Below are 16,906 nucleotides of genomic sequence, written 5' to 3' on the forward strand. Positions count from 1 at the left end.
TAAAATACTATACTTAAAGCTTCTGTCAGCAATCTGAGCTGCATGAATGTCCCTCCCCTTCACGTCTATATATGGATTTGAATTTGTACAGGAAGTTTAATCTAATCTTCCAATGGTTAAATCACAAGGATTTGAGTGCTTACTGTGTGCTGAATACACAGAAGTCAAGGAATTTCAGATCTAACTGGAGAAGAAAAGAACATGCCCTCCTGAAAGCTTGAGGACAAATTATGGAACCGCCTGGGAGACTCCTTTCTCCACATTATGCTGGAGTATCAGTCACCTTAAATCCTGGATACCCCGCAAATCACTTTCATTGTAGTAAACTTGCAATAATGCGTGTGACGTGACGTGATGTGTGTGTGTGTGTGCGCGTGTGCATGAATCTGTAACCAGAAATCTGATTTCCTGGGCAGTGGTTACAAGGCGGCAGCCTCTAGCCTTCCGTCAGCGTGGGAGGGGAGCTAACTGGGTTGGGGGTACCTGGGCGCGGGAGAGGAGGATGGGAGTGGCCGGCGGAAAACCGCTCCCGGGCAGGTCAGGTTTCTCTGCTGGAATCCCTGTCTTTGTCTCTGTCATTACTCTTGAAGGGTTTGTGTAGGATTAGGCAGGCACCGAAATAGAAAGTGTCAACGAGATGATGACAAGGAGGATGAAAAGGAGGCAGGACTTTTTTTCGGTGCCACCTAGCACCGTCCGTCCCGAAGGCTAGCGCGCCTCCTCCTACCCTCCTCCAAGGGCCGCGGTGGGGCAGGAAGCGGGCGGCTGGGGCTGCGGGTCCTCCTGGGAGCGCGGCGGTTTCCTCCGGAGCTGCCGAGTTATCTCCAGAGCCGCAGACCGGCTCTCCCAAGAGCGCGTCCTACCCCCCCGCCCCGTACTCCTCAACCCACCCACCTACTTCCTCCGGCCCCATACACACGCAGCACTGAGCTGCCAAAAATTTCCACCCTCCGCCCCCCTCCCTAGCTAACTTCCTTCCAGCATTTCCTGAGCTGGATGATCCTAGGATTTGTAAGACAGGAAAAAAAGGAAGGCGTGAGGGCGGGCGAGAGAGACAGGATGCTTGTTTTTCGCGTTCCCAAAGCCGTCTGAAGGCAAGACAGCGGGCGCTGGGCAGAGGAGCCACGCAGCCCCGGGGCTGTCTCCTCGCCCCTGGCTGCTGCCCGCTTCCCGCGCTCTCGTCCTCTCCGGGGCGTCTCTGCAAAAGCCGAAAGGAGAGAGCTAGCCCTCCCTCCGGAGCGGGGGAAGACGCTCGGAGATCCCGCAGGAGCCCGTGAAAAGTCCCTGGGACTCCAAGTGAGGAAGTGACACTCCCGCCAGCCGGCCCGCGGCCGCCAGCTCCGCCCGGCCTCCGGCACCGCGGCCCTGGAGGAGCGCGCCGTGGACTGCAGGCTCCGCGGCCGCGCCGGTCTCAGCGCCCCGCGGGGTCCATGCGCGCTGCCCCGGGCCGCACTTCCTCCGCGCGCCCATGCGGGCCCCGGGAGCCGCGCCGCAGCCAGTGATCTGACCCCGGAGACCATCCTAGGCGCGGTGCCAAGCACAGGGGAGGGAGAGACGGAGGGGCAACCTCTTTGGGACTAACTCATGAAGAACAAGGGTGCCAAGCAGAAGCTGAAACGAAAGGGAGCCGCCAGTGCCTTTGGCTGTGACCTGACCGAGTATCTGGAAAGCTCAGGACAGGATGGTAAAGTGCCTTTGCCTTTCCCCCCACCCCTCCTTTTCTTTTTGTTTGAGAGTGAGATGGACTTTTCTGGAGCGTGTTAGATTCCGTCCGTAAGTTAATGTATTCCAGGCCTGTGGGCTCAATGTACTTTTTTTCTTTTTAAAGAACAGATATGATTCCTAAGGTGCACGGCGCTGCCACCTCGACGTGCAGAGGCTGTGTGTGTCTTTCCGTTTGTCGCACACAAGCCGTTATTGGGCGGTGCTGCTGCAAGTTTAACCGGCTACCTCTGCGGGCTGGGGGTGGGAGCTCCAGAGATCCTGATCGCGGATTTTGGATGTCGGAGGCGAGGGATTCGGGCAGGACCTGTGGGATGATGATGATCAGTGGGCTTCTCCGGGTACATAATTACGACCGCCTTGGGTGTCCCTCCCGGGCTCTCCAATTTCATCCGCTCACATCTTTTTTTATTAATGTGCTGGAAGGCAGGGGGTGCGGTGGATCCTGGCTGGGGGAGTGGTTGCACAAACATTTTCTGAATTTCTGAACGGATGCCAAATATATAGTACCTCCCTCCCTCCCCTTCCCAACCCCCCAGACCCTTTACCTCCTCTTGGCTTTCAGATTAGCATTTGGTGTGTCAGACAAGAAGAGTGCTGTAAAAAGGTCAGAAGGCCTGGATCTTAAAATACTGTAGGGTATGTAAAAGAAAAGGAGAGCGTCTCTGTTTTCAAGGCCACACTGGGTAAAAAAGGGAATCCTGCAGAGTAGAGACAGTTTAAACATTTGTTGGGGGAGAGGGAAAGAAAACAATTTAGAATACAATAATAGCATTTGAAGTTAGAAGTTTTTAATCATAGGAAGGCTGGGGAAATTGAGCAGTAAATGACTCCTTTTGTAAGGTTGACTGACCCCGTGCATACCCATGACAAAAAGGCCTTGTCTTTAGAAAGTTAAGTGCGGAAAGAAATTAGACCACTATATAGGCCTCGTATTTACACACAGCTAGCTATAACAAAGGAGGAGACTGGAGGGCTGTTTAACTGTGCAGAATAATTCTGCCTCCAGGAAAATAATCTCAAAAATGATTTGATTAGCTCATATCAAATGTGCATCTCAAAAACAGTGCAATGATTTTGTTTCAATTACGTTTTTTTGAGACTCAGCACCACCTAGTAATTTGCAGTGGTGTGATATTCCTGTGGTATTCTGGAGTTCAGAGTCTGCTGTGTCATTAGGACAAATGGCTTAGTATCATAGAGCTTGGGGTACCACAGGTTTCAAAACTGCCTCTTTTGAAATCAAGGCATAACAGTCAACTCATTTAATCCTCTCCAATAATCGGGGAGAGGGCGATTTGATATAAAATTGCTTGGACTGAATTATTTTGAATGCGAAAGAACTCCACATGTGCATCTTAACCACTACCCTCGAAAGTTCAGAAGGAAATAGTTCCCTCCCCCTGTTTTTGTGAGGAACTTGAGGTTCACTACAAATGTTCGGGATGCCCCCTTCCACCCTGTGGGTGTTCTTCTGGGACCCCCTCCAAGCATGGGGGTGCTTGCCATTCCTGCCCCATTCTTATGATGTCATAGATTGTAGGATGAGCCAAGGATGTCAGCATTCTGTGAAGACACCTCAAAGGCTGCCTTTGGCAGCTCTTCTTTCACCTGCTTTGTATTTTGGGCTTCTATATAGGTTGCATTTGGAAAAGAAGGAAGGGAGCTACTGCTCAGAGGAAAAAAAAATGAAAACCAGTGCCTAATAATCCCAGCCTTGGGGAGGAGGCAAGGAAGCCCAGACAGGTAAATTGACCTGCATAAGGTCATACAGTATAAATCATGAAGGATGCAGAGAGGCTTGGCCTACCAGGCTCCTCTTCCCTCCCTAGCTTCCTTATCCAGGCCAACATTCTCCTCTAATGATTTTGTCTCCCAAATTGAAAGACTACACAGGCAAGATCCTGTCACAGGATCAGCAAACTTTCAAGTCTGACATACCTGAATAGAGTTTAGCTTTAAAACAAAAGGAAACTGACCCACTTAATGATCCAGACACCATTCTTGTGCCACATGAGGATTAGGCATGCATAATAAACAGCTTATAGAATTGAGAGTAATTAGGATTTCCTTTTTGCTACATGTAAAAACTAGTTATGTAGTCCTCTTTTAATTTGACTATAGTGTAGTATCAGTAAGCACAGTGCTAATGTGTTTTTTTTTTCCTAAAACAATGTGTTTTCCTCATGGACTTTCTGAAACATGTATTAGTTAATAGACAAGGCCTGGACTCTGCTCCCAGGGAGGAAAGCTGACTTGGCACTGCCCCTTTGCCCACCACCCTGGAAGTTCAACCCCAGAATCCAGGTGACAAGTCAGCATGGTAACTAGAAACCAGAAGGCTAGGGAGGGCCTCACAAGACTGACATCATGATTACTGAGCTTTGGAGTCAAGGGTAAGGTGATGGTCCTGTGTAGAGATAAAGAGAAATGCTTTCAGGTCTGGGAGCACAGGAGCAGAAGAGAAGGACCGAGATGTAGGGAAGCCAAGAGAGCCCTTGTGCTTGGACAGGGAGGGAAAGCCCTAAGCTGGGATGGCGGACGGAGCTGGTGATAATAAGCTGTGCTCAGGCCATCCGAATGTGGGGAAGCTACAACCCTGAGGCTGAACACAGAACATGAATGTCATCCACTTCAGTGATTTGCCGTGGCCCAGCCCTGCTACCTTCAGCTGGGCAAATCTGCCAGGGCAGGATGTGTGGGTGACAAATAGGTGTTCAGCTCAGAGCAGAAGCTGCCCAGGGCCAAGTGTCATCCTTAATCTTTAGGAAGCTGATGAAAACCAGAAACCCTTTCTTATAGAAGTGTGTGTGTGTGTGTGTGTGTGTGTGTGTGTGTGTGTGTGTGTGTAGCTTCCACAGTTCAGACCCTGCTGTTGATCATCCCCAGAGGCACACAGGCCCAATGTGAAGGGCCGTTTTCCCCCCTTTCACTTCTTGGAGGACTTTTCTCCAGTCTGGTAAGAACACTCAAGAACAGCACAAAGTTGCTCCTGACCAACGTGGCCGGAACAGTGACCACCACTCCAACCCTCAGCTCTTCCTTAGGAACCAGATAACTTTCTCTTCCCATCTGGAATAGAGGGAGAAGAGCATCTCTTCTTCACTGGTATGCTGAAAGTAGTAGTTTTCTTTGTCTTCTTTTTGACAACTGAATTGAGAGAATCCCAACGAAAACCACATCATATTGTCACCTGTGGTTGGGAGGCTGTGGGTGAAGCCATGTGAGGCCAGAGTGCATCCAAGAGCATTTCTTATTTCATTGTGAGCCAAGTGCCAACTGCCCCTGGTCTTCCCACAGGACTTGGAAATGCTGGGGCCAGCAGTCAAGGGACCAGAAAGAGAAGGTTATTGGAAAAGCTGTCTTCTGCCTCCATTTGTGCCTTCTGTCTCCGCTCTGAGGGCTAAGGACTTTCTCACCCTTCTGAACAATCTATGTCATTTTATTCGATTCCTGGGAAAAGGTGATATTGTCTCACGCAGTGGTTTGCCATGATGGCAGCACATTAGAATCCCCTGAGGAGCTTTAAAAAAAAAAAAAAAAAAGGTGAAGCCCGGGTCCCCTCTCAGAACAATTAAATCAGAATTTCTTGTTGTGCAGGCATGGGTATGTTTTAAAAGCTTACTAAAGGGGCACCTGGGTGGCTCCATGGAGACTCCATTGGGCTCCATGCTGACAATGCCTGCTTCAGATTCTGTGTCTCCCTCTCTCTGCCCCTCTCCCCGCTCTCAATCTGTCTCTCTGTCTCTCAGAAATAAAGAAACATTAAAAAAAATTTTTTTTAAAGCTTCCTAGCTGTTTCTGATATGCAGGCAGAGTTGAGAACCACTGCTTCCAGTTTAGGCGTTTACAGACCATTTATTTTCCCCTTGGATAAGCAGCCTTGACTATTCAGAATGTCTCCTCTGAATGTTTGGTAAGAACTGTGAGCCTTTTTATTGCTAAAATTTTTTTTCTAGTTCTTATCAGATTGAAAAGGGAGAAAAATGTGTATATACATATATATATATATATATATATATACATATATATATATATATATATATAATTTTTTTTTAACGTTTATTTATTTTGACAGAGAAAGAGAGCACACATGTGCTCAGGGGATGGGCAGAAAGGGGGGGAGAGAGAGAATCCCAGGCAGGCTCTGAGATATCAGCGTGGAGCCCAATGCGGGGCTCAATCTCACAAACCGTGAGATCATGACCTGAGCCAGAGTCGGGTGCTTAACTGACTGAGCCACCCAGGTGCCCCTTTATATATATTTCTGAGGCTAAATCATTCTCTCAGTTTGTTTATTCATTTATTTCACAAATAGGTACTGAGGCACTGTGGAGGCACAGTGGGAGAGAAAGAAACAAGCCCTCCAGACTTGAGAAATTTACAGTTGAAGGGATGTGAACAAACTTTCAGAAACCAATGGCTCAGGGTGCCTGGGCGACTCAGTTGGTTGAGCTTGGGATTCTCTCCCTTTCTCTCTCTCTGCCCTCCTCCACTCATGCTTTCTCTGTCTCTGTCTCTCTCAAAATAGATAAACTTAAAAAAAAAAAAAGAGAGAGAAGCCAGTGGATCAATGAAGATTTGAAAATAGCTGTCATAACTGAAGGAGAACACGTAAAAGCTACTATCTACAAGTAAATAGATAAGATACCCAAACATAAACAGGAACAAAGTCTTAGCAAGGAAGGTAGGTAATATTTTTTTGTTCAAGACAGGATTTAACACTGACTGGAGAACCAGGGCTGGTACTCTCTTTGGCTTAGTCTTTTCCTCCCCAGCATCTTACCTCACACATCCTTATCACACCTTCCCTACCTAGCTCTTCACTCTTTTTTTTTTTTTTTGAAGTTTATTTATTTATTTTGAGAAAGACAGTGAGAGCAGGGGAGGGGCAGAGAAAGAGGGAGAGAGAGAATCCCAAGCCGACGTGGTGCTTGATCCCACGAACCAAACCATGAGATTATGAGCTGAGCCAAAACCAAGAGTTGACGCTTAACGGACTGAGTCACCCAGGTGCCCCCTGAGTCTTCACTCTTTAGGTCTCCGCTGCTTCTGGAAACCTTCCCTGACCTCCCAAGTTAGGTGCCCCTGCTGGGTATTCCCATTAGGAGTTCTGGAGGCTTCCTGTCCAGCATAGAATCCCCAAATCTCAACTTTGCCTGTTCCCAACCCTGGAGTAAATTACTTACCCCTGCTAGGCCTCAGTTTCCTCATTTGTGAAATGGGGCTAAGAGGACTGATGTGAAGATAAATGAATTCATATAGGCAAAGCACTTGGCAGAGGGCATGTGTATATGGAAAGCTATAAAAGTGTGGCTGTTATTATCATAACACCCTGGACTTGCCCTGGTATAACTACATCACACCCATGACTGAATGAGTGAGGACTCCAATGAAATGGGTAAATGATATGGTCAGATGGTTTCATCAGTCATGAAGAGGAATGGGAAGCAGATTGGTTGCCCCAGTGAATGAAGAGGCCATTTCATGCAGGGATTTCCCAGAGCTACCGCAGAGTGGATGGACCATCGTGTATAATGGTGGAAGACCAGAATGTCCATCTGAATGGAAAGGGCCCTCAGAAAGATTTGAGAAAGATATCCAGCCACTCCTAAAACCAAAGGGAACCGAAAGAGAAGTCAGGTCTTGGAGGTAGAGTTTGTGCAGACAGAACAACAACTTCATAAGCTTGCGTTTAGAGGGGCATCCCCATATCTGGGTCCCAGAGTTAAATAGGCAAAACCAAAAGAGGAGAAAAAATGCTTTAAACCTGGAGCGAACTGACTGATAACACAAAGCCTGACTGTAACTTACTCTGTAGGGTCTGGATATGACAAACAACCCACACAGAGAATAGAAACAGCTACCTCCATCTACCCACATCCCTCCCTCCTGCCACTCTCCAGACCTATACCAACAGCCCCTTGACCACAGGCACAGCCTCTCCCTCTCCCTCTCCCCACACTCCCCCACAGGCGGCCCCTCAAATGCCTTCCAAGCTCAGGAGGCTCAGGCATTGGGACCGCTAAGGAAGCCTACTCTCTTGTCATCCCAGACATTCCCTGAAGCCAAGTGAACCATCTGCTGGGGTAGAGGGAGCTGGAGGCTGGGGCCTTATGCTGGGGCAGAGGGAAACATGTTGAAAGCGGGAACACGTTTTCCCGTAGACCATGCTGTAAGTGGAGGAGAAGCCCCTCAATACCAGTACAGCTGCAGTTTTTGTTGCACTGTTCCCCCCCTAATGTATTAGGCATCTGTAGGCTAGCTGGAAACCTTTTCTGTGGGAGTGGGAGGAGGGGAGAACGCATTCTGAATTCCAGAAGCTGACTGACTTAGGCAGTTCTGAAACGCTTGCTGGGGACTGTTTGTTCCTGGGAATCACCTCCCTGGAGAAAGTTTCCTGGGATTTTGTGGCTGCGTGTGTGGCTGTGCAACAGAGGGTGGAGAAGCAGGTGGGCTGAAAGATCCAGGACTTAAGTCTGAGAATAAGAAGTGCCCCCCCCCCCACCTTTTTCCATTAGATATTGTAGCTAAATATTTTTGAGACAAAGTAGTGACAGACCCTTTTAATTGGGGCAACCTGAACCTGATGCTCGTTCCCTCCAGAACAGACTGAGTGAGCTGAGCTGCCTGCCACCCACCCACCCCCCCCCCCCCCCCCCCCCCCGCCACTGGCCTCTGGGTTTCAGAACTCAGCTGTCCTTTCCGTGGTTCCTTCATGCCAGTCTTGAGGCCCAGGAACATGGAGCTACTTGCTTTTCAAGCCCAATGCGGGGCTCGAACCCACAAACTGTGAGATCATGACCTAAGCCAAAGTCAAGAGTCAGATGCTCAACGGACTGAGCCACCCTCGTGCCTGGAGCTACTTGCTTTTTTATTGTTTTGTTTTGTTTCTCACTCATCACTTGCCTTGAATTTAAGCCTTGAAGTAGCTTTTTCCCCACTTATCCCACCCTTCAAATTACTTTTCTTTTTGCATATGGATGCAAGTCCCATCCAATTGTCTGAGCTATTTCTATGCCCCAGTACAAATGCCATGCTTGAGTTTAATTGGTCTTGGTGCTCCTCCCTCAAAGGGCAGGCCTCGAGGCTTTATTGAGGTGGGGCCATAGCCTCATAAAGCTTCAGGAGTCTAGATAGTCACCCTGTCCCTCTAACCCTGTCCCCAGCATGCAGTTTTAGGTACAGCTTAAAATGAGAGCACCCAGAAGAAATATGCTGACTACAATTCAGAGGAGAATAGATACTGGTACTGGACTTTTTTCTAAGAGCAACTTTTAATGGAGGAAGAGGAGATATATCATTAAGCTGCTGAATGGCTAAAGGAAGGAGGAGGAAAAGGAGGTCTCTTGGAAAGAGAGAAGGGACGCAGAAATGAAGGCTGAGTCCCACATCAGACCTGCTTGTTATTTTTATTAGTAGAGTTACTGTCTGCATTTATTGCTTACTGTGTGCCAGTCACTTTATACCTACCAAGTAATATTTTTGACATCTGTAAGAATGGGGCATTTTTATCCCCTTTTTATAGAGGAGAAAACTAGATGAAAGAGGTTAAAGATCTTGACAAAATTATGAAGATAGAAAAGGGAGGATTTAAATCCAGATCTGCCTGACTCCCAAGGCCAGAATCCTAAGCACAAACACAATTTCTCAGACTAGCATATTTTGTAATTTGGCATTTACACTACAATTTTGTAAAAAAAACAAAAAACAAAAAAAAAATCTGTAAAAAGTAGCTTTTTCTCTGTTTTTGCCCTAGCCTAGATCATTAATAATAATAATAATAATGATGATGATGATGATGACAGCGGACATTTGCATGGCACTTTACCCTGTGCGAGGAGCTTTTCACACACATCTATTCTAAACCTACTAGCTTTCAAGACCAACCAGACCCCACCTTTTCCTCCTGGCCCGTTCCTGCCGGCTGCAGCCCCAATCCTCCTTCCCTTTTGGAACACCCTTTGCCTTAGAGTCAGAGACACGCAATATGATCTTCATTCTCTTTATTACTCTATTTTCTAACTGATAAGCCAGTGATGAGCTCTGCTGAAGGCAGGTGGCATTCAGCAGCTCACACAGATTTGGTAGCACACTGTGCCTCTCAGGGTGAGTCCTATGGCCAGCACACAGCACCTGATTGATTGACCCTATTTCCTCCTCAGGAAGCCAGTGTTAGAGCCCTTCTAGGAAGCTCAGGACCAGAGACACTGCTAATGTGCTGAAATATCAGGAATCCAAGATAATTGAAGCTTCCCCATAGGGACTTACAGCTACTCTAAGATAGAAACTGACCCAGACTTTGCACAGGACGCCCCAGAAACACTGCCTTTTCCTAGTGCCTCACCAGTCACTCCTTGGTATGAACCACATTCTTGGCGGGGCCCCAGAACCAACTGAGTTTCTGGGATGGAGTCTCAGGCACTCTTTGTTCTAGTTCAAGCTTGGCTGATGCATACCAGGCCCTGGTACCACGCCCATGGCCTGATGCTGCCCCAGAATGCCTTTGGGACCCCCTCCACCCCCTCCCCCCAGAGACAGGGATGAATGTCACCCCCCCACCCAAAGCAACATATACCAGCTCTTACTGTGACAGACACCAGAAAACAGTTTGGCATATAAAGTAGGATTCTGGCAAACTATAAATAAATCTATAGCTTTCGTGACAGGCAACTGAGCTAATTTGTGCAATTATGCATATTTCTCTCCCTGGCTTTGTTCACGTTTTTATTCAGAAACCATCTTGCGTGGGGTTTTCAATTCAACGCAACAAGTATTTAATGGGACTCTAATGTGCAAGACACTCTTGGATTTACGAAGATGCTCTCAAGTTCTCAGCCTAGTGGGGTCGTGAGAGGGGAAGACAGCTAAAAGAAGTACAAAGAAAAATGAAATGAGGGCTCCTGCTGATGTGCAAGCAGGGGATACCCACATGTAAGGCAGCTGAGTGAGAGAGCCATCCAACAGAGTGGATCTCTTGTAAGGGGGAAATTCAATAAAATGATAGACATCATCTGACCATGAGGAACGACAGGAATGGGGGGAGATGGGATGCTTGGTGTCTACAGACAGGAAACCACATGTTTTTGCCTGATACTTGTAATTGGTCACGCCCTCTTGCACCCTGAAGGGGAAGATACTTTATTCTGGGAAAGGTAGTTGAGTGGCCAGGCTTGGGGGTGAGGGGCCCTGTTGGGGTGACAGAAACTGTCTTCAGTGGCAGAAGAGTCAAGCTAGAGGAGGCAGAGTAGCTGATCATAACAAGAGTAGCCATTGGGTTAGCTGTAGTCTGTTAAAAGAGGGAGTCTGTTAAAAGAGAAAACTTTTTTGGAAAATTTTTTTTAATGTCTATTTATTTTTGAGAGAGAGAGAGAGAGACAGAGCACAAACAGGGGAGGGACAGAGAGAGGGAGACACAGAATCCAGAGCAGGCTCCAGGCTCTGAGCTGTCAGCACAGAGCCTGACACAGGGCTTGAACCCAGAAACCATGAAATCATGACCTGAGCCGAAGTCGGAAGCTTAACCAACTGAGCCACTCAGGTGCCCCCAAAGAGAAAGCTTTTTGTAATGTTAACTGACCATCCTAATTATGGGTCAATTAAATCTAGCATTATGGCATCAATGCGCAACCTTGACCTGTCCCTGTTGTGTGGAAATTCTGTTTTGTCCCCCATTAAAAGAAAAATGTTTTTTTTAATGTTTATTTATTTTTGAAGAGAGACAGAGACACCATGAGCAGGGGAGGGGCAGAGCGAGAGAGAGACACAGAGTCCGAAGCAGGCTTCAGGCTCTGAGCTGTCAGCACAGAGCCCGACACGGGGCTTGAACCCATGAACTGTGAGATCATGATCTGAGCTGAAGTCGGACGCCCAACCAACCGAGCCACCCAGACGCCCCTGTCCCCCATTTTTTATATGAAGACCAACTCAGAGAGGTTAAGTAACTTGCCTAAACATCACCCAGCCACGAAGTAGGGGAACTGAAGGCATTAAATTCCCATTCCACAGCTTTGTGTCCTCTTAGCCACAGGCAGGTCAGCTGGCAGTAAATCTGATATGCAAAGCTCCATTTTACCATGCATTGCCAAGGTGATAAGTTCAGCAGGATTTAGCTAGACTTTAATAAAACTTCTGGCAATGGAGTTCTCATGCCCAGTTTTTCAAAGTAAAACATTTAGGTTCCAAATGGCAGGCTTCTACACAGAGAGCGTGCCCTGTTACCATAAGTAGTCCCTTCCACCACTTCTTTCCCATCTGTTTCCTGCATGCAGAGTATTATTGGGAAACAATGATGTCAGCTCTTCCATATAAATCTACACCTCCCTGCTTGCCCCTCCCCTACAATGCATATTTTTGTTCCTCTTTCTGGCTTTTGTCTTGCTGTTCTGTTCCTTAAGGACTCATGCTTTTGGCGTCAATTGTTGGCTTTCTTTTTTAATATGTTTTAGCTATTTAAGCTTATTGTGGCCTTCAAAGTGCACATGCTTTTTTTGGGTCCATATTTGGAAAATCTTTTGTTTGGCTAATAGCTAGAACATGGGCCTGATGTTAATGGAGAGGAGCCATTTTGCTTTATGGGAAAGCAAAGCTAGATGCAGGGCTCTGAATCAGCTCAGAATTGAGGACACAAACCCTGCTTGGAAGCCGTTAGGGGCTGCATTAAAGCTGTTTGGACCCTGGGTACAAAGCCTATAGGTGAAGGTCAAGGAAATCTACTCATGGAGTAATCTGTGTTTTCTCACCCCAAGCCTGACTTTCAAATGGGACATGGTTTCCTCAGTTCCCCTTTCTTTACTGCCCCTAATGACAATTTGGTTTCAGAAAGGAAAGGGGAGTGGGTAGGCCTTGGGGATAGGGGGTGGGGAGTACGAGCTTTGAATTCTGGATCGAAAAATTCTGGACCTCTCTTTTTAAGCCTTGGGCAGTGATACTCAAAACTTTACTGGGCATAAGAATGACAAAAAATGCAGTTTTTACTTTTAAAATTTAATTTAAAATCGAACTTCAAAATTAAAAAGAAATATCGGTTAAATTTAGTACACTATTAGTACACTATAAGGAGCATTAGAAATGCTCCTTAAATTTCATTTCAGTCTCCTTGAAACAAAATGGACATCTAATAAAAGTTTCCTCTAGGCATCTGCCTAGGTCCTATAGTATCTGGGTCTGTGGACGGCAAGAGGTTTCACAGAACGAGTGCTACGGTTTACAGGGCTCCAGGGCTCCAAGCGGTAGAGAGCTGCTGCATAGTAATATCCTGAGGTCAGGCCTCAGAGATTCTGCTTTTGTAGGCCTGAGATGGGGTCTGAATCTCCATTTTTAAAGATGAGCTCCAGGTGATTCTGGTATCTTTGGTCTACTGATCTCACTTTCAGAAACATGGACTTAGCCCACAGAAAGAAGCAGCTAAGTAAAACCACATGACTTTTATTTTCTTCGTTATATTTTATATATTGCCCAGTTTTTCAATAGTGGACATGTATGTTTATGATTTAAGTTGGGAAAATAATCTTTTAAAATTATTATGGGGATGGGATGTCTTGACTCATTCAATTTTTCATAAAGCCTTTTCGTTTTAATCCTTATAAAAAAAATCTTCATAAAGTCTGTTCGTTTGCTTTCCTGCCTTGATAGGTACAGTTTAGTGGTATCAATTAACTTCTCCTCTGAGAAGCAGTGTAGCCAGGTGGTTAGCATGTGGCTTTTTTGCTGATAGTCTGCCTTGGTTCAAATGTCAGCTCTCTCACATGCTGGCTTTGTGACCCTGGACCAGCTAAGAAATCTCTCTGTGCTTCAGTATCCTCATCTGTAAAGTGGGGATTATGATAGTAATAGTACCCATTGTTCAGGGTTATTATGAGGATTAAATGAACTCGTGCACTGCCTGGAATTTTTGTAAACCTTCTGTAAGTGTTGACTCTGGTTATTACTTCCTTGGTGATTGGAAATCTTACCCTGTTTCAGCATTACTCAGAGTGTGGTTCCTGAGTAATGCTACAGATGTGGAAGTTGAGAGAGCTGAGAACAAACACTGTTCCAAGGCTCCCATATATCCCTAGGGTCTTCCTCTTTAAAAAAAAAAAAAATTATTTCATGTGCACCCAATTATTTATTTTCTTTGATTGATGGCATAAAAATGCTGGTTTTAAGACCTTTATTTGTTGATAAATATTTCTGGGGGTGGGACTGTGGCAAACTTTCTAAATCTTACATGTCTTTAGTAATCAGAAAAAATAATCTAAAAACGAAATGAAAAAGAAAAAGAAAATGAGGGTTACGGTAAAAGGCCATAGTGACAGCCATCCAATCTTCTGGTTTCCATTTGTATTTCAGGAGGGCTATAAATCTGGAAAATGAGCCCATTTTCATCACTGAGGGAACAATGTAAGACCTGGGTTCTAGTTGGCCCATATGATATATCTGTCTATTTCTTTGCTCCACAACGTCATTTTGACAGTTTACTGATCTGACTCAATCTGAGGATGTATGAACAGAATCTTAGGCTGTAGAGCATATGGATCCACACGGCACTCTTTGTGGGTTGACTGTGTGTTCATTTCTCAGTGCTTTATTTGAAGATAGAAGCTTGTACACAGAAGTATATTTAGGAAGATGATCAAGGTGGTGAAGTGTAGACCTTTATTACTTCTCACCTCCAACTTCCACCCATCATAGTTTCCTAAATTGCCTCCTCCCCTGAGTAGAAAGAAAATTTTCTCCTTGGAGACTGGGACCGTTTTCCGTTTATCTGTGTGTTAGATGTCTGCAGGACTGGTTCCTTTCTGGAGGGTCTCAGAGAGAATCCGTTTTCTTGCCTTTTCCAGTTTCTAGAGGCTGTCCTCTTTCCTTGGTTCATGGCCCCTCATCACATCTCTTTGATTTCCTGCCTTTTTCTTATAAAGACCCTGTGATGACATCAGATAATTGGATAATCTCATCTCAAGATCCTTAGCTTGATCACATCTGCAAAAATCCTTCTAGATATATGAGGCAGCAGGAATAAGGACATGGACTACTTTGGGGTGCCATTACTCAGCCTACCACAATCTGTTTTCCCCACAGCACATTGGCTCAAAAGATATTAACAATGTGAATGAAAGGAATAGAGTGGTGATTATGCGAGGGGAGGAAGAGATGAAAATCAGCATTTACTAAGCACTCATCATGAACCAGGCTCTGGGTTAGGGGGGACACAAGGATGAACATGTATTGTCTGTCCTTGTGGGAGCTCACAGCCTCATGCAGGAGATGGACACATCCTCAACGGATTCTTACCAAACCACAATGGGAGGTGGATGACATTAAGTCTGACTCAGAGGAGCTGAGTCTTCTAAAATGAGTGGAATTTGAGAGGTCTCTCTGCCTGAAGGGAAGATATTCCAGACAGAGGGAAGAATCTAAGCAAAGGCATTGGGTGTAAAACAATATGGCAGGATCAACATTCTCAAAAGAAGAACAAAGAGAACAAGGGTGAAGCATGAGCCACCTACCTGCCTGGACTAGGTTTATAGGGACAAATGGCTTATTAAATGACCATTATAAATCTGCCAAAGAAAGAAAGAACAATGAGCACAAAAGGGCCAGTTTAAATTCCAGTTCGATAAAGAATCTTGAGCCACATGTCAAGCTTCTGTGTCCTTTTTGCTATTTCTGTTGTTTCTGGTAAGAAAAAACTTGGACCCCAGTCTAGAATAAACTTCCTCCAGGTGGGGGAAAAATGAAGTGCCCCAAGCAGTTATAACCCAGAGTTTCAGTTTATTCCATCTATTTATAATCTTAGGAAATTTCACTTCTCTCTGTCTTGTGGATGATAACCAGAGCGATGTTTAATATTTCAAGTCCAAGTTTTATTTGAGTTGAAAAATATTGTAATGTTCCTTCCCACTTACCTCCTGGCTATACTTTGACTCCATCCCATCTCTTTTCCTTCCAAGTTTCTCTTCGTCTTTGTCAATCCTCCAGTATTAGAAACCGTGGAGCAGGGGCACCCTGGTGGCTCAGTCCGTTGAGTGTCTGACTCCTGATTTTGTCTCAGGCCCTGATCTGACAGTTCACAGGATTGAGCCCCGAGTCAGGCTTTGTGTTGACAGCATGGAGCCTGCATGGGATTCTCTCTCTCTCCCCCTCTCTCTGTCCCTCCCCTGCTCAGGTGCTCTCTCTCTCACTCAAAATAAATAAATAAACTTAAAAGAAAGAAAAAGAAAGAAAGAAAGAAAGAAAGAAAGAAAGAAAGAAAGAAAGAAAGAAAGAAAGAAAGAAAAACCATGGAGCAGCTATCAGATCCATTGTTCTTGTCAGTTTTACCCCCAGGTGCCATTTTGAGCCTGGCCCAGTATGCTCCTCCTCCCCTGTGGGATGGCCGTCCCCACCTCAGAGCAGTATCCTCCCACCCCGCTAGGTCCCCATCTCTGAGGAGACCTCAGGGTCCTTTGGATGTGGGCCTCCCTGTCCAGTGTCCACCTCACCTCTGCCAGATTCCACAACTCCAAGGACTAAAAATACTTCAGCCTCTGCTTTTCCCTCTGGCAGGAGCTCAAACTGATTTTGTCCCTTGTGACTGAAAAGCACTGAGAACCAGAAGGAAGCGAGACTAGCTGGATGGTCAGCTGCTTTCTGAGGGGCTCCTCCCAGAGGTGTATGCGCTCTGACTCTGGACAGTGGTCGTCTCCATCACTCCCTCACCAGAATAGTTCCTCTGGCAACTCTGCCAGCACTTGACTCCTGACTAGAATTGGCAGGAATCATGAAAAAATACAGGATGTGATTTTAATGAGGAATAAACACCTGCCGGAGGTGCCATAGGTCCCCTTCTTTTGTAAAATTTTCGAAGTAATTGTAAAAAAAAAAAAAAAAAAAATTCAAACGACATGGAGACTTATACAGTACAAAGTCCCTTCCTACATCCTTGCAATCCCATGTGTCAGTCTGGGCTGGATTCAATCAGACTAGTTCTGTCCAGCGGAACTTTCTGAGGGACATGTGTTCTCTCTGCACTGTCCAGTTTGGCAGCCACTAACCACATATGGGCTGTTAGCACTTGAATGTGGCTAGTGCCACTGAGGAACTGAACTGTACATTTTAGTTAATTTAAATTTACATAGGGGTACGTGGGTGGCTCAGTTGGTTAAGCAGCCAACTCTTGATTTCTGCTCAGGTCATGATCTGATGGTTTGTGAGTTCAAGC

At 46.0% G+C, this 16,906-nt stretch overlaps 1 protein-coding gene across 1 annotated transcript in view; it reads left to right on the forward strand.

The window, feature by feature from the left end:
- The first annotated feature begins 741 nt into the window (after positions 1-741).
- The window catches only part of ARHGAP31 (Rho GTPase activating protein 31), a 114,495-nt gene continuing 98,330 nt past the window's right edge, over positions 742-16,906 (forward strand). The window contains exon 1 of the mRNA XM_019448454.2: positions 742-1,684. Within this exon, the coding sequence (XP_019303999.1) occupies positions 1,585-1,684 (100 nt within the window). The 5' untranslated portion in view covers positions 742-1,584. The remainder of the gene's footprint in view (positions 1,685-16,906) is intronic.

Source organism: Panthera pardus, unplaced genomic scaffold (assembly GCF_024362965.1).
Source record: "Panthera pardus isolate Hobbes unplaced genomic scaffold, ASM2436296v1 HiC_scaffold_16, whole genome shotgun sequence".
Lineage (NCBI taxonomy): Eukaryota > Metazoa > Chordata > Mammalia > Carnivora > Felidae > Panthera > Panthera pardus.